Source organism: Corvus cornix, chromosome Z, assembly GCF_000738735.6.
Source record: "Corvus cornix cornix isolate S_Up_H32 chromosome Z, ASM73873v5, whole genome shotgun sequence".
Classification (NCBI taxonomy): Eukaryota; Metazoa; Chordata; class Aves; order Passeriformes; family Corvidae; genus Corvus; species Corvus cornix.
In genome coordinates, this window is record NC_046357.1 from 53209971 (window position 1) to 53228467 (window position 18497).

At 40.6% G+C, this 18497-nt stretch overlaps 1 protein-coding gene across 6 annotated transcripts in view; it reads left to right on the plus strand.

The window, feature by feature from the left end:
- MCTP1 (multiple C2 and transmembrane domain containing 1) overlaps nt 1-18497 on the plus strand; it is a 239916-nt gene that overhangs the window by 186995 nt on the left and 34424 nt on the right. For 4 of the 6 annotated variants that reach the window (XM_039567120.1, XM_039567125.1, XM_039567119.1 and 1 more), the window contains exon 17: nt 13556-13609. In XM_039567120.1, coding sequence (XP_039423054.1) covers nt 13556-13609 — 54 coding nt within the window. Of the gene's footprint in view, nt 1-13555; nt 13610-13995; nt 15169-18497 lie in introns of those variants that run through there. The other 2 variants (XM_039567123.1, XM_039567122.1) reach the window with 2 other exon arrangements.

Below are 18497 nucleotides of genomic sequence, written 5' to 3' on the forward strand. Positions count from 1 at the left end.
AATATATCAGAAAAGAAACATGAAAATGTCATCTTAATCATGCATATAAATTTTATTGATCAAGTCTAATTTTTATGAGTGCAAATAATCGCTGAAGCTGGACAAATTTGCTCTAGATTGTAACAGAAACATAATTTTAATATTTAGTGGCCTGCTGCATTTAAATGGAGAATTATCTTTATGAAACATCCTCTTCATAATTTGCCGTTAAATGAGAACTGAACAAATCAACATAAATCTTACATAAATGTTGATACTATAAATATTTTAAATGCATTGAGTACCAATTCAACAGTCCCACAGTACACTATGTAAAGAAATATATTGGGTGGCAAGCATTTCTCTTCTGCAGCATAACAGAATGTGGTGCTGCAAGTGACTGCCTGGGCTGCAGTTAAAAGAGGCTGTTCATGCTGTCGTAATCCCTCTGTCAGAGGTTTGCATGCAGTAGTAGAGCATGTACTAACCTCCTTGGTAAAACTTTACGTGCCTGTTCTTAACCCACTAGCAGCTGCAAAACCCAAATGCACTACAGAATTTTGAATGTTTTGGCTTGTTTTGATCACCTGAACAGAAAAGGCCAAAACCAAAACTGCACCCTAAATATCTCCAGCATTTTTTAAAAAATAAAATTGGATGCATTTTTTTTCTGTCAGAAACCAACTGGGTTTTTAAAATTAATTTTGCCACATTTTATTTCCACAATCTTTCAATACTGCTGGCATCTAAAATAAATTTGAAGTTTACTGCACAGAGGAGGCATTTTTTGTATGAGATGTTATAATGATTTTTTTTTTTTTTGCATTTGCCTCCAGATTTAAATGGCAACAAGATTCACTTGACAGGGTGTAGTGGCTGTTATAAATAATCAATACCACATAACCTAATATCAGTTTAGTTTCTAGAAAAAATTCCCATAGTAATGTGAGATTTTTATTCATTTTTGTTTGGCTATCTATCACTTTAGAACATTTTAATAAAGCCAAGACTTTAAGAACTTTGGGATTTTACTGTATTTACAGAAATGCATAAACACCAGGAAAAAAATACCTAACTGAAATTACAACAATATGTGTATTACGTACATTTTCACCTAAAATATGTAACATAAATTTTTTGACCAAAAAGCCGGTCAGCTTCAAATCTGCATCTAAGAGGCTGAGTCACACCCATAAGCTTAAAATAACTTGGATAAATGCTATTTCATAACAGAAGCATATCTAGTCCTACTAGAATATGGAAACAATATATTTGAAAAGAAATAATAATAACAATAAAAATGTATAATCAGCCATTGTGTTCTTTATAAGATAATTAATCATGATTTGCCTAAGAACTCTGATTCACAATATTTTGTGAAGGCATTATTTTTAATAGTCCTGCATAGTAATCTTTCACTGATACTTAGCCAAGCAAAGAATGTAGTTATTTTTATTCTGCTGAACTAAAAAGGAAGCATTCTGAGAGATATGACATTTCAAGTGTACAGTACATATTGAAGCCTTTAGATGGAGACATACTTCAAATAAACACCTAATATTCAGTTCACAGTGCACTGCGTAAATACAAGAAAAACCTAAAAAAAAAAAGATAACCAAATATTGAAAGAAAATGAGAGAAATGGTACGGTATTTGTACCATCGTAACGTTAAAAATTACTTGCTCTTAACTACATTGGCAGTTGAATATTGAGGGCATATATAGCTGACAACAGCAAAAAGGTTACATGTTCTTGTATAATCAACTGTATTTATTGCTGATACATGTTTCCAAGAAATGTATTATACTGTAAATAAAATTCTGCTGTTGACATTACAGAACTGTGTAATCAGCAGCTTGCATCAAAAGGCTCTGATAGCCGTATTAGTCTCATTTCCTATTAAGAATCAGAATAAATCACATTATGAGCACTTCCCAGAATAAGCTAACAAAATGCATTGTTAGAAGATGTAATTTGAGTGCCTATGTAAAAATCAGAAAGTATTTTAGCAGTAATATACTAATGCTTTTCTTTTTATTCTCCTGTCTTCTGTACTGCAAGATATTCAACATTACTGGGAAGTTTATCACACCAATTATTGTAGCTAATAATTCAGTTATTCTGATGATTACTACAGATGAATACCCCAAGATCAAAACATTAATAGTTAATAATTAATAGTATAAATCTGATTGGACCCAGATATACTGTACTTCTAAATCAGAATCTGTTAATTTGATTTTTATTTTCCTTACAAATGTGGCAAAGAAAAGTTGGACATTTTAATTAAGATGTATCTCCTGTAAAGTTTCTCCTTGGAAATTCCATAAAAGAAGCAGACATCATGTTGTGAAAATGAGTGCCTAACTGCTGCTGTAGTGTGCTTGTGGACAATGGATATCTTTCCTTCAAATTAAGTACCAGGAAATGATCTGAGACAGCCCAAATAGTTTTATGCATCCTTCTTAATCCGTACACGTTGCATAATTTTATATTACACTTACAGGCATACATTGAGTTGCATGGCTCACAAGCTTGCAGTGTATTTTATGTCAGGACAATATGAATATAAATCCAAACAGTCCTGAACAGTGTAATTCTGACTACATTATTTTCACATCGAAAATGAAGTAAATTTGGAACCAAATCTCATCCTCACTTTTGATTTCTTTTATGAATTTTAATACTTAGAAAATACAAATGTCTGTAGGTATTTTGAAATCATGACATGTGCGGCATAGAAAGTGTTTTGTTTTTATTGGAAACTGCCTAGATTTGAAGGACTACAAGTAAGATCTAAGCAGATGTGGAGAAGTTCTAATGAGGGGCATTGCTTCATATTAACGTATTAAGGTAACAGTTGTCAGAGCTATCTGCAGAGTTAATGCCCTTTATTTTTCCTTTCTTTTTCTTTATTTTACGTGTCAGTGAAGAGCAAATATTATAAACATGTAAAGACATCAGAGTATCTTCTGTGCAGGTGTTTCTTTTGGATCAGCTGAAAAACATAGAACAGAGAGAATTAATGATGGTTTGCACACTTTGAGAAACGACAGGCTGACGCTAAGAGAGAAGGACCTTTAATTAAAAGTGGTGCTAAGTTTCAGAGCCTCACTTTTCCACTGGTTCTTTAGATTGAGGAGGTATTTCTAAGTTCTCTACAGCTGTAGGGCTTTGATTTAACACACCTGTAAATAACTAGAATCCAACTCTGCTTTGCAGATGTTGAGGTTAGAAGTCAAAATGAATTATTTTCTCAGAAATTCTATCCTCTTTGTTAGTCAGTAGATCTTTAGAATAAATGCAATTTGTATTTAATGTCAGTTTCCTCAGAAGAGTGCATTCTAGCCCACAGATGCTGAGGTTTTCTTCAGTGTGAAGATGTGATGGCTGTACTTCCTTCTGGTGACCTGGTGTATAGTATCTGTGGAGACAGAGCAATGGTCCTCCAGTCTATTATGTCTAGTTTCTTTCAAGACCTTCTACCAATATGCATCACATAAGTCTGTGACAAGTGATATTACAGAAGGTCATGTCACTTTTAACTGTTTGCATCAGATTTTTCTTATTTCCCTAGTGTCCCTCCGTTGTTTGATTAATACTACTTGATTTCAAACAAGGTATCAGAAGGCATCATTTAGAGTGAATATTCTAAGGACAGTGTAAGATTTTTGCCATAGAACTTTTATTAAAATAAATATAACATTTCATTTTATCTTTATTTGCTTTTTTTTGCCCACCTTCTCTCTCCTCTCCCTCCTTCCCCATTTCCCTCCCTCCCTTATACCTTCTCCAGGTATAATGCTTGACATAAGGATCCAAAAAACTACCATGTTCCTTCAAAACAGAGTGGAAGATGGGCACTTTATTTGAATAGAAATGAGGCAGAATCAAAGGATTAAAAAATCCATTGTGGGGGATTTTTCTATTGTATTCTTAATCCAATTGTAAACTGAAATCTGTGTTCAGATCTACCGTACCTCTCTTGAACAGCCTTGCTTTGTTCTGCAGTAGACTGTACTTCACACTTTTGTAAGGATTCAGTGTGCCAATAATTGATATATCATATGACTATGAAGAATCTACTTTCCTTGTTTTAATTTGTGGCAGAGTTCTGAAAACACTTGTTTTGGTGCTTTAATGAATTTTATTATGTCCATATTGTCTGAATGTTTGTGTTTGTTGGGTTTTTTTCTTTTTCTTTTTTTTTTCTTTTTTTTTTTTTTTTTTTTTTTTATACTTCAAAGAATTATTTATGCATCTTGGGCACTGGCACACTTCATTACATTTTATTTTGCTACAAAAAAATGAATTCTGTTTTTCTTCCCAAACAATTCAGTACTCCGTATCTCAATGTAATTGATGGCATGGCTAAACTAGAAAAAGAACATAGACTGATAGTGGCTTTTGAATTAAAAAAAGTAGTGAAGGAGATGGAAATCTGGGCTTAGTCTGATATTAAGTAATTTCAAAGGACTTTTTATGCCCTTTGAAGAAGTTAACATTTTGCCTCTCTATGGATGTAATGTAGTTTGAGATCATTAGATGTGGAAGGAAAAAACACACCTGAGTCTGAAGTGTTATTATCTTGATAATTTATTGTCATGCAAGTGATTTCCATGAGGTGCAATCATTTACAACAGTTTTAGAGATTTCCAGTTCAACTGATTGTCTCCATGCTAACTTGAATGCTGATGTGAGATAGGCATCCTGCTATTCAACCTTCTCAAGGAAACAAAATTTCTGGATGTGTGTAAAAGAGATCTTTAAGTGTCTGGGTGTCCTGGGTTGCAGTGTATTCTATTACCATCCCCATCAGCCATTGAAATCAGGTGGGGCAGTGTTTCCTTGCCTCCTCCCCCCAGACTATCTTTCTGTTAATGGCCCATCATTGTCCTGCCACATGACTCAGAGATAACTCCCTCCGGACTATCTTCTGTTAATGAGCCTAATCAACACTTGGCCTCATGACTCATTACCCCATTGTGAGATGCTCCACCCAGAGGGAGGAACCAAGTATCCCATCGTGGATATAATCTGGGACTCTGAACACCAGAGACAACCCTTTCCACTGGATTTCCAGAGGACAGGAGCTACACAGCCACCACTGGACTTTCTGAGGAAGAGCAGACCCCTTTACTACAGGATCACCGCTTCAGAGGACTGCAGCCACCATTCTACCAGACTGCTACCACCACCCTGCCTAACAGGGACTCAGATTGTATTTTGACTCTGTCCATTTGAACCAGTGTTTTCTTTTACATTTTTTTCCTTTTCTTTAATTTCCATTAAATTGTTATTCTGACTTGGTGCCTCCCACTGGTTTGTTTTCAAACTAGTACATAATGTGGCACCCAAAGTGAGGCTGGCTCTGAGAAAAAGTCAGAATTACAATTTTGTATAAACAGAAACCTATTCACCATGGTGCTCAGCTTGTCTGCATGGGTACTGTATCTTGCTCTCTATATTTTTCCTCACATGGGGAACTACCTGCCTGTTGTGTTACTCCTGTTAGAACCAGGGAATGGTATGAGAATTGCTTTATTGGTTTATTATGTCTATAGCATAATAACCTGCGAGGCAATGAATACCATTCGGAATATATACTCAATTTTGTTTGGCTGTCCTAGTCTGGGCTCCTATGTCTGGGACCTCTTCAACAATCACACCCAGCCCCTGGTGGGAGGAGTAGAGAGTGGTTTCTTCCAGCCTTTCTGGCCAGGCACAGCAGTTTTTGAAAATATTGAGTTCCCTCTGGATGTTAAAGATGATATAATCTTCTTGTCAGTTCTACTCTCTTTTTTCTCTATGGCCTGCATTTTGTACACTTAGAAACAAAACACTACTTAGTGTGGTGCAATGTCTGCTTGAGGAGGAGGTAAAAAGGAGCAAAGCAGCAAATACCATATCTACACAGACTGTCACACACAAAGGAACCAAAAGCAAAGCAACCGCATCCACCTCTACGCAGACTGTCACAGAGGAGAAAGAAACCAAAAGCAAAGCAACCTCATCCATCTCTACTCAGACTGACACAGAGGAGAAAGAAACCAAACAGAAAGCAACAGTGTCCATCTCTACACAGAGTGTCACAGAGGAGAAAGGAACCAAATGCAAAACAACAGCGTCCATGTCTATGCAGACTGACTCAGAGGAGAAAGGAACCAAAAGCACTGTCAGCGTCCCCATGCAAACCATCACTGAACCAGAACAGCCTAAACCGATTGCAGTTGCCCCCGTGCAGAAGAAGAAGTCAAAAAGCAAATCAGTCCGCATAGTGACTGACGAGGATGCAGCAGGACCTTCGCACCCAGCAAAAGAGGCAGAGCCAGAGATCATCACTCGGTCGCTATCCCTGGGTGAGCTGCGAGACCTGCGGAGGGAATTCACCCGCCAGACGAACGAGTCTATCCTGACCTGGCTGCTCCGCATCTGGGACGCTGCAGCCAATGACACCATTCTGGACGGAAGTGAGGCCAGGCAACGGGATCTCTGTCCCGGGATGTGGTCGTTGACCAGGGGATCGGGAGAACCCAAGAAACCCTCAGCCTCTGGTGGCGACTGCTTACAAGTGTAAGGGACAGGTACCTTTGTAAAGAAGACCTCCAGGTGCACCAAGGAAAATGGAGCACAATGGAACAAGGTATCCGATGCCTGAGGGAATTGGCTGTGCTGGAGATCATTTTCTCAGAAGATGAGAGATTTCCTAAGAGCCCAGATGGTGTCCAGTGCACGTCACAGATGTGGTTGAGGTTCGCGCGCCTTGGACCAGAGATATACTCCCGTTACCTGCCAACGCTGCAATGGAGGGAAGGCGAGGACAGGGTGGGCGTCTTAGTGAACAAGCTGAGGATTTACGAGGACACCGTCACAGCCCCGTTTCGCACCCATGTCTCATCCGTGGAAACAAGGCTGGCTGAGCAAGTCCGGAGCTTGATTGAAGAAGGCCATCAGAAATTGAAAAAGGAACTTAAGGAAGAGATTTACCAGATCTCGCCAGAACCAACAAGAGTCTCTGCCATTAGGAGCCGGCGTCCCCCAACCAGGGAGAGAGGATACACCCCACGAGGTAACCTCTGGTTTTTCCTTCAGGAACATGGAGAAGACATGAGTAAGTGGGATGGAAAACCCACCTCCTCCTTAGCAGCTTGGGTATGGGAACTAAAAAGAGGGACAATTACCACAAGAACCACATCTAGAGTCAAGATTGCTCCAGTCTCTTGCACACAGAACTCCAGACGGTAGCGGAATGATAATATGACCGATCCTCTTGAAGGGACCTCAGGAACGTATTCACCGGAAGGGAGCAACATGCAACATGACCAGGAATAGAGGGGCCCTGCCTCTAGCCAGGTAGAGGAAAGGGAGAATTGGGTCTTTTGGACTGTGTGGGTCCGATGGCCTGGCACATCTGACCCACAAAAAATACACAGCTTTGGTTGACACAGGCGCTCAATTACTCTGATGCCATCAAGGTATGTGGGAGCAGAACCCATTCTATTTCTGGGGTGACAGGAGGATCCCAGCAGCTGACTGTACTGGAAGCTGAAGTGAGTTTAACTGGGAACGAGTGGCAGAAACACCCCATCGTGACTGGCCCGGAGGCCCCGTGCATTCTCGGCATAGACTATCTCAGAAATGGATATTTCAAGGACCCAAAAGGACATCGTTGGGCTTTTGGGATAGCTGCTGTGGAGACAGAAGATATCAGACAACTGAGTACATTGCCTGGCCTCTCAGATGACCCCTCTGCCGTGGGACTGCTAAGAGTTGCAGAACAACAGGTGCCAATCGCCACAGCAACAGTGCACCGCCGGCAATACCGCACCGACAGAGACTCTGTGGTTCCCATCCATGAGATGATTCGCAAACTGGAGAGCCAAGGGGTGGTCAGCAAGGCCCATTCACCTTTCAACAGCCCTATATGGCCAGTGCGTAAGTCCAGTGGAGAATGGAGGCTGACGGTGGACTACCGTGGCCTGAATGAGGTCACGCCACCATTGAGCGCCGCTGTGCCGGACATGTTGGAACTTCAGTACGAGCTGGAGTCCAAAGCAGCGAAGTGGTACTTCCACTATTGACATTGCCAATGCCTTCTTCTCCATTCCTTTGGCAGCAGAATGCAGGCCCCAGTTTGCTTTCACCTGGAAGGGTGTGCAATACACCTGGAACCGACTGCCCCAGGGGTGAAGCAACAGTCCCACCATTTGCCACGGACTGATCCAGACTGCCATTGGAAAAGGGTGAGGCTCCAGAACATCTGCAATACATCGATGACATCATCGTGTGGGGAAACACAGCAAAGGAAGTATTTGAGAAAGGAGAGAAAATCATCCAGATTCTCCTGGAAGCTGGCTTTGCCATCAAAAGGAGCAAAGTCAAGGGACCTGCCGAGAGATCCAGTTCCTGGGAGTAAGTTGGCAGATGGACGACGTCAGATTCCACCGAGGTCATCAATAAGATCACTGCAATGTCTCTGCCGACCAACAAGAAGGAAACACAAGCTTTCCTAGGCGCCATAGGTTTCTGGAGAATGCACATTCCCGAGTACAGCCAGATCGTGAGCCCTCTCTACCTGGTTACCTGCAACAAGAACGATTTCCACTGGGGTCCTGAACAGCAGCAAGCCTTTGCCCAGATCAAGCAGGAAATCGCTCATGCGGTAGCCCTTGGCCCAGTCAGGACAGGACCAGAGGTGAAGAACGTGCTCTACTCTGCAGCCGGGAACAATGGTCTGTCCTGGAGCCTCTGGCAGAAGGTGCCTGGTGAGACTCGTGGCCGACCACTGGGATTCTGGAGCCGAAGCTACAGAGGGTCTGAAGCCAACTACACTCCCACAGAGAAGGAAATCTTGGCAGCCTATGAAGGAGTCCAAGCTGCCTCAGAGGTAATTGGCACTGAAGCACAGTTGCTTCTGGCACCCCGACTACCGGTGCTGGGTTGGATGTTCAAGGGAAAGGTTCCTTCCACGCATCATGCCACCGACACCACATGGAGCAAGTGGATCGCCCTCATCACACAGCGTGCCCGTATTGGAAACCCGAATCGCCCTGGGATTCTAGAAATTATAACAAACTGGCCTGAAGGTGAGACTTTTGGATTATCCTCTGAAGAAGAGGAAGAGCAAGTGACTCGTGCTGAGGAAGCCCCACCATATAATGAGCTACCGGAGACTGAAAGACGTTATGCCCTCTTCACTGATGGTTCCTGCCGAATTGTAGGCGCTAATCGAAAGTGGAAAGCTGCAGTATGGAGCCCCACACGACGAGTTGCACAAGCTACCGAGGGACAAGGTGGATCGAGTCAGGTTGCAGAGCTTAAAGCCGTCCAGCTGGCTTTGGATATTGCTGAACGAGAGAAGTGGCCGAGGCTCTATCTCTACACCGACTCATGGATGGTAGCTAATGCTCTGTGGGGATGGCTGGATCGCTGGAGAAAGGCCAACTGGCAGCGCAGAGGGAAACCCATCTGGGCCGCTGAGATTTGGCAGGACATCGCCGCCCGAGTAGAGAAGCTGACCGTGAAGGTTCGACACGTGGATGCGCACGTACCCAAGAGTCGGGCTAATGAAGAGCATCGCAACAACGAGCAGGTGGACCGAGCTGCCAAGGTGAAAGTATCACAGGTGGATCTGGACTGGCAGCACAAGGGAGAATTATTCCTAGCTCGTTGGGCCCATGATGCCTCTGGTCATCAGGGGAGAGATGCAACATACCGATGGGCCCGTGACCGAGGGGTCACTATGGACAGCATCTCACAGGTCATCCACAGTTGTGAGACCTGTGCTGCAATCAAACAGGCCAAGCGGGTGAAGCCTCTGTGGTATGGTGGACGATGGTCAAAGTACAGGTATGGTGAAGCCTGGCAAGTTGACTACATCACCCTTCCCCAAACCCGCCAAGGCAAGCACTACGTGTTGACCATGGTTGAAGCAACCACTGGATGGCTGGAGACCTACCCTGTGCCTCATGCTACAGCCCGGAACACCATCCTGGGCCTGGAAAAGCAAGTCCTGTGGAGACATGGCACCCCTGATAGGATCGAGTCAGACAACGGGACTCATTTTAAGAACAGCCTCATCAACACCTGGGCCAGAGAACACGGTATTGAATGGATATATCATATTCCTTATCATGCACCAGCTGCTGGAAAAGTTGAACGCTGCAATGGACTACTTAAAACTACCCTAAAGGCACTTGGGGGGGACCTTCAAAAATTGGGAAGTGAACTTAGCAAAGGCCACCTGGATAGTCAATACCCGAGGGTCCATCAATCGAGCTGGTCCTGCCGAGTCTGAACCCTTGCACACAGTGGATGGAGATAGAGTCCCTGTGGTACACCTGAGAGGTATTTTAGGAAAGACTGTTTGGATTAATCCCACCTCAGGCAAAGGCAAACCCATCCGTGGGATTGTCTTTGCTCAAGGACCTGGTTGCACTTGGTGGGTAATGCAGAAAGATGGGGAAACCCGTTGTGTACCACAAGGAGACCTAATCTTAGGTGAGAACGGTGTGTAGGTTTCACTGTGTATATATATATATATATATGTATGTGTGTTTTAGAGTTTAAGAAGGTATTGATTTGGGATAATGTAGATGGTAATAGAATAAGGGGTGGATAATGTCCTGGGTTGCAGTGTATTCTATTACCATCCCATCAGCTGTTGAAATCAGGTGGGGCAGTGTTTCCTTGCCTCCTCCCCCCAGACTATCTTGTTGTTAATTGCCCATCATTGTCCTGCCGCCTGACTCAGAGATAACTCCCTCCGGACTATCTTCTGTTAATGAGCCTAATCAACACTTTGCCTCATGACTCATTACCCCATTGTGAGATGCTCCACCCAGAGGGAGGAACCAAGCATCCCATCGTGGATATAATCTGAGGCTGAACACCAGAGACACCTTCCCACTGGATTTCCAGAGGACAGGAGCTACACAGCCACCACTGGACTTCCTGAGGAAGAGCAGACTGTTTTACTACAGGATCACTGCTTCAGAGGACTGCAGCCACCACCCTGCCTAACAGGGTGTCAGGTTGTACCTTGACTCTGTCAGTTTGACAGTGTTTTCTTTTACCTTTTTTTCCCTTTTCTTTAATTTCCATTAAATTGTTATTCTGACTTGGTGCCTCCCACTGGTTTGTTTTCAAACTAGTACACTGGGGAATATGAATGTTGATAAGTAAGACACCTACTGACTTAGTGAGCTCTGGGCATTAGGCAGGGTGTGAATCAACAGATCTGTTTTATATCTAGGGCTTTAGTCAATTAATGTGTAGTTAAGCAGGTGTTTTGCATGTGGAAAAACTGATCTAAGAGAGCTTCCATCTTCCTGCAGCCCTTAATGGTTTGTTTTCCTCCTCTTTTCTCAGTTTACCATTTTCTTGGTAGAGCTGGTGAAGCTGCTCAGTAAACTGAGTCACTGGAACCAACTGCATTAAACACCTGAGGATGTGTTCTTTTGAAGAACTCAGTTACTCCAGTGATATAGTTTACAGCTCAGCTCCCCAAAGACTTTGAACAGCCCAGAGAATATAGCAGTGAGCAACCAGGAGAGGAACAAGAAGTTGATTCAGGTGCATGGGAAACATAAAATGCCCTTGTTTCAGAGTGGTCAGTGGTCAGTGAAGGCTGGACCTCTCAAACACCCCTAAATGGGATGTAAGAGGTGTACTGAACTAAGCAGGAGCTACATTCATTTCAGCAACTTGCTCTCAGCATTTCCCTGTGATCAAAACTCTCTGCTGTCTCTGACCCCCTTTCTTTGAGGGATGGAGCAGAGCTGGCCTAAAGGCCAAGAGAAAATAGACTGGTGAGGGAGACTTCTTCATGGATAGTGGCTAGAGCACAGCTTGGATTCCTTCTTCTGCCTGAGGGGACTCAGAAGTACACCTGCCTGACTGGCGCCAGGTCAGAGGGTATAGAAGATTTGGTCAGTCAGGCTCCTCCTGCTAAAATTGTTATTCTGGGCAGGGAAGAATTCAAGAGTAATTCCTTAATTTTTCAGATCATGCTTCCTTCTCATGCTTTTGGACACGCTTGCTCTTTATGGTTTCTTTGTATTTCTAGTTTTACTTCATTCAAAGCTCCAGGACAGAGCAGCCAGTAGGCAGAACTGGAGGTTCCTTCCCCTCCAAAGAACTGTAGTTAGAGGGGTTCTGGGACAGGGTTCAAAGAAGAAGGAACAGCTGAAACTGCAAATGTTTTGAACTGCGCAGGTGACTTGCATGCATGCACAGCGCTCTACTAGATGGGAGTGTTGCATCAAACCGTGTGTTGTTTATGCTCTGCGTGGGCCCATGTAACAGGGCTAATTGTGACCTTCTTGATGGTAGAGCTAACTCAGAGAAAGGAAACTGATACACACACTTTTATTTTTCAGCTCTTCCCTTACCTGAATTTGGCTCTCGGATAAAATCCCTTAAATTCTTGCACCTGGATGTGGGAATACCCTTGCAGCATTGTCTAGGGGGGGAGTGGCTATGAAGGGGTAATTTTAGTGTGTTGTCTTAAATGACATAAATTGTTTCACATCAGTGAGTTCTGCCTCCACTTTTCCTCTTTATGCATATTTTATAATACATAGTGTAAAGTTTCTGCACCCATAATAGGCCACTGGGCTACTTGGATCTTTGATGACCTTCATTATGGATTTTCTTATAGCCTAATAAGTACTTATATACATATACATAAAGATATGAAGAAGCACATTATTTTCTGGCTATAAGGAGGTACAACTTTCATTCTATCAACAGAGAATTTTCCTGTTAGGGTCATTGATCACAATGTCATGAGAGAGGGATTTTTAAGTCCGAATCTGCCATGGCCTATCCTTGGAAAATCACTTGATCTCTCTGTAAACTAAACTTCGTGGTTTATTTCATGCTGATGATATAACTATTAATATTTGGATAAATAATTTAATGTATGTTTATATTTCATGGTGCTGGACTGAAAAACTATATATGGAAAAACACATAGATGCAGATGTGGCAGGTACAGCTAGCAATTAATGTGCATAAAGTTAGATGCACAGATTGTATAAATTTATTATTAAGAAACAGAGTGCTAATGTTGATAGAGCATATGGTATATATCATTGTTGAACATGATAGGAAGATAAGCTACTCTGAATTTATTACCAGCTTTGTGTTCTTCAAGAATCTCTTGGTGAATACTATAAATTCTATTAAAAGTGTTGCCCTTTTATGTAGGTAACTGTAAATTTGAAGTGAGCATGTGGCAGCATAGGCAGCAGTGGAGCTGACAAAGGATTCCTTTAGTTAAAGTAGGCATATACTGAATTTTGAACTACCTTTTAAATACTTAAATTGTCAAGCAAGCATTTTGCAAAGGAAGGGTTTTCAGTACATAATTCCCCAATGTAGGTCAATTAAAGCTATAACACTTTCCTAAATTTGAATCTCTAGATCAAGTGTTTTTTCCTAGTTGTGCATTTTCCCTCTGTGCATTTATTTCAAATGTTAATAAAGTTTTCATCTACAAAAGGCTTAGAATTGACAGAACAAAACTCTTTCTTTTTAAATGATGACAACTACTACTGTTTCTGTCTGCAGGTAGTGGAGGACATGCTAGAGGACGAGGAAGAAGAGGATGATAGAGATGACAAGGTAATTATCCTTCCTAGCACTTTGGTATCTGGGGATGGGAGAATTTAGACATGACACTGTTTTTACCGACAGTTAAAAAAGGAGTTGATGTGTTTTAGTCCAGAAAATTGGACAGAGCTGTTTATCATCCTAATAATGCTATAGTGGGTTGAGGGAAAGGTTAGAGGTCTATAAATCCTGCTTTTTCTTTTTCTCTTTTTCTCTTTTTCTCTTTTTTTTCTCTTTTTCTCTTTTTTTTCTCTTTTTCTCTTTTTTTTCTCTTTTTCTCTTTTTTTTCTCTTTTTCTCTTTTTTTTCCTTTTCCTTTTCCTTTTTCTTTTTCCTCTTCGTTTTCCTCTTCGTTTTCCTCTTCGTTTTCCTCTTCGTTTTCTTCTTTTCTTGGTCCAGAGCTAGATGAAATATTCTTTTCTGCCAGGAACAAGAATAACTCAGCCTGTCTGGAACTTGATAGCATTTGTGAAGATAACTGCAGCAACAACTGGTTTTGAAGGACAAAAATTCCTCCTGTCTTGAGTACTACAAATAGGGCTGCACTTCAGGGGAAAAATGGTGTGGAAATAGCAACTCTGTACTGGTCAATGATGGGATACTGACATCTAAAATTCTGAAAGAACTGCTGGATAGAAAAATGTCTTGAATGTTTGCACTCCATATGACATTTTAATAATCACAATTCTCGAAGACATTCACTTTGTTTGAAGTTTGCATTGTGCCCTGCAAGCTGGGAAACCATAGCAGATCATTCACCTGTTTGAGTGGATGCAATTCAGTTTAGATGCTGCTGGTTAGGTTGAGGATTGCAACCACAGCAAATAACAACCCATTTCCACATATTATTGAGCCAAGCCATGGGACTTCTTGGATTGGTTGTACCCCAGAGAGAGGGGAAAAAACAAAGAAAATAAATCAGTATGACCTTGCACCACTGAAGCAATGGCTAGCACTGGCAGGATGGCTTTCTGGTGAAATGAGTGCAGTGAAGACAGCCCAGTTCTTGTTGGTGTTTTCCTATCAGGTGATATTTGTGGAAGAAAATAAAAAGAAAAAAATAGATAGTTTTACAACAACTCTGCATTAAAACTGAGACTATTTTGACCTTCACAGATGTCCCCCCACTTCTGTTGTAATAAAATAATTTTTTTTTTTTTCCTGAGAGGAGAAAAACAGTGCATCTTAATTTATGCTCTTGACTTTTTTTTCTGGCTGAGATGTACATTTATACACCGCTGTAAAAATTCATATGCTGGCAGCAGCATTTGAAATGTCAGAAAATTCACTGTGATTAGTTAATCCCCTCAATGATTATTTTTCTGTTAGCTAAAGAGATGATAAAAAAATAAAAGTATTTTCCTTGTTCCGTTGCCAGGTCAAACATTTTACAATTATTATGTGAAATTCTTCTATACATCACTTAAATTGTTAGCTGCATAATTTCAGAATCAGCTGACACTGTACTAACAAAATCTTCTTTTACAAAACACATATGTGATTTTTTTGGACACTGAATGATGTGAGCATCCATTTCTAGCAATAAAATACATGATTTATTTAAAAAGTCCATCATGTAGCTGTGGAGAGCTTGAATTTTATCTCAATATGCTAGCTTTGAATCATCATTTGTTTTCTGATGAACACTGATCTACCATCCATTTGAGGCCATTTTTCCTGTTTCTTTCTGCTTTATTATTAGATCTGGTGCAAATGTATCATATCAGTAGAGTGTGTATTCCTGGATATTTTAACCACTGTGATTAGTCCACAAATAGTACTTGACTGCTTGTAGTTTAAACCAGCCTGTGTAGTTACTGCTTAGTGGGTTTTGGAAATTGCTAAACAAACTCCTTTAAAGGAGGAGATGAGGGCAGAGGTCAACCCCTCCCCAGCCGCCCCTGCCCCCCCACCCCCCATTCTCTGGTGATTCTCTGAAAAAACGCCAGGCAAAATGTACCTAATTAGAAATATCACTCTAGGTTTCGATGTTGTGATCTAATATTCAGCTTTCTCAAACTGACACCAGAGTTCAAACATTTTTCTAGATCTAGTTACCAAGGCTGAATAAAAGTGAGTACTGACATTACTATGTGCATTCAGTGAGCCCTTTTATTGAATATTTAAGAGCTATTTTTCTATACAGAAGGTGTTAAGGTTGATTTTTATAAATTCAAAGCTGTCTTCATTATTGCAAATGTTTTGAGCTCTCAAGATTAAATATGCTGTTTGAATTGGAAAAAAAATTACACTTTTAAAAACAAGCATGTAGGGACTACTCTATTTACTCAGTATGTTTGCAATGGGTGGTATTTTGCACTAGGTTAAATTGTAAGTAATAAGCACATGGTTAGGACTGACTTGTTTTTTGTTAGAAGCTAGTAGGCTGCTTTTGCTTTCTGGTGCACTAGACATACTCTCTTAACTACTGCTGTTCCTCTTACATGTTTTGTCTAAATGAAAGGGTGCAGGTTTGTGGTTTTTTAGTGAGTGTTTTCTTAAAGCTATGTGCAAAATGAATTTTTGTGAGAAAACATGCACATTTTGTAACACCAGATGGTAGTGGCCTCTGGCTTGTATTATTTCTCTAGTTTTTTCATGTGGTATAATAGAAAACTCGGGAAAATGGGTCTTCCTATGCGAAGAAAGTTACAAGATTAATAAATGCGCCAACCCCTTACTTTCATTAAAACTGAAGCATATGTTGCAAATATGTAAAATATGCCCCAGCTGTTTGACCATGGCCAGTGTCTTTGCTCCCTGATTACCACAAGGAAGCTATTAATCCTGTAACCTTTGGACTTAACGATCAATAGGGTATTACATGGCATGGAAGTGGAGCACCTGTTTTCCATTTAGTAAAGGCTCCTTGCAGGTTTTACCTAAACCTATCCATATGTTTTCAGTTATCAGATGTTGGGTGATTATGAAAAGTGTCTTTCTTTAGAGCTGACTTGGATATTAGTGACTCGCTCATGGTGAAAGGATAACTCTGGCTACGTAATGACCTCAGTGTGGGCATGCACTGATGTAGGTTATGTGTCATGGAGGACATGGCTCAACATCCCTAAATTGCAAAATTACAGATGAAGTAAACTGAGGATGATGAATGCTGAAATACATGAAATTAGTTAATGTAATGCATTTTATCAATAATGGTGTGTAATACTGAGAGGAATCTGACAAGATCAATTTGCACCTACCGTGCCTCATTCTAACGTTCTGTAACTTCTTTCACTCTCTGCCGCAGTCAAGACAGGACTGTTAATTTAAGGCCATAGGATGTGGGTTTTTTTTACTGGAGAATCTTAACTTTCATCTTCATTTGCAATATGAAGAGTAAGCCGCAAGTATGCTACCTGTACTGGTTCCAAAGTTGGTGCTTAGCAGTGGAACACTTTTTTCTGATTTTTCTTCATTATCTTGTAATGTATTTAGGAATTGAACAAGACATAGTTTGTTGGCTCAGGCATTTGTCCTTCATTTAATACTAGTTTTTCCAAGAAATAGCACTGGATTCTGCATTCCTTATGTTCTGTAACACTTGCTAAACCTATGCCAACCACAGATTTACAGTTTAATCTGACTTCTCTCTTTTTTTTCTTTTGGCTCCTTTCCAAACACTGGCTAATAAAATATCTTAGCAAATAAGGGTCAGTTAAATTACATGAAGTCAAGTTATCAAAAAGCTATCAAAAGGATTTTTACACAGTTATGTTATAATAATGTAGTAGTCAATATACATAATCTATGTATCTGAGATCTTTGTTTGTCTGTGTATCTAAGATTTAGTTTTTAACAAGTTCCCATATACTATAGCTTTATTCTTTTAACAAGCTGCAGGTAAGATTTCAGATAATCTCAAAGTTTCAGCTCAGCATTTTGCTGGAAGCCCTCAGCACACTGCAGAATCAGACCAGTGAGAACTGCTACTATTGCAGGCATAAAGGGAGAAAGATGCACGTTATGAACAGTCTGGTTTTACCTTTATATAAACATTTTATTAAGAAAAAATATTCAAAACATTTGTACATTTGTCTACTCTCTCTTTAGTCTTTTATTCTTTGAAGAATTCTTTGCAGTTCTCAGTCAATGATATTGTACTTCAAGATAACTAGAAGCTCTTGTAATGAATTATAGTTGAGTCAAAATATGTTTTAAAGTTTTTAATTATTTCTGCTGAGAGGTACTAACTTTGTTTTCAAGCCAAGACACATTTGTAACCTGTCTGAGAAGCATGCCCTGCATTTTTACTGAGAGTAGATTGTGAGGAGGAGGAAAGGTAGCTCTGATGTAGCCTACATTTTTATATTCTCCAAAAGAAAAGATTGTGATCTATTACAGAGGCAGTTATTTTCTAGAAAATAAATGGTGGGGAAATGATACAGAGAAATAGAGAGTGAGTAGACTTAAAATTCCAGAATCAGTAAATCTATTGGTTCACCTATAGCTTGATTCCCCCATCAAATTCTACATGAACATAGCATCTAAATACTAATTGTAAATAAAAAATCAAGAGCAGCTTCCAGTGAAAACTGTAGCTATGTATGAAGTTGTTATTGTCTCAAAGCTTAGCTTGTAAGACTGTGTACTTACAAAAAATTTTCTACAACAGAGCAATCTACAGTACATGGCTACAGAAGTCAAACTTCCCAGTACAGTTTGGTTTCATCTCAGTTTAGTTATTCATGTAGATATGTTGATAAGATCTGTGTAGTTTTATAAAAATTGTACATAATATATGGGTTGATGGTGTAGACTGCTTCAGCCTGCATTCTTGGAATATCAGCTGATGCTGGTTTTGATCATTGGATCACCCCCAAGTCACAGCCACAAAGTTGCTTTTGCTTGGATATACCTTGGATCATGTGGAGCCTTTGCATAGCAACTTTCACAAAAAA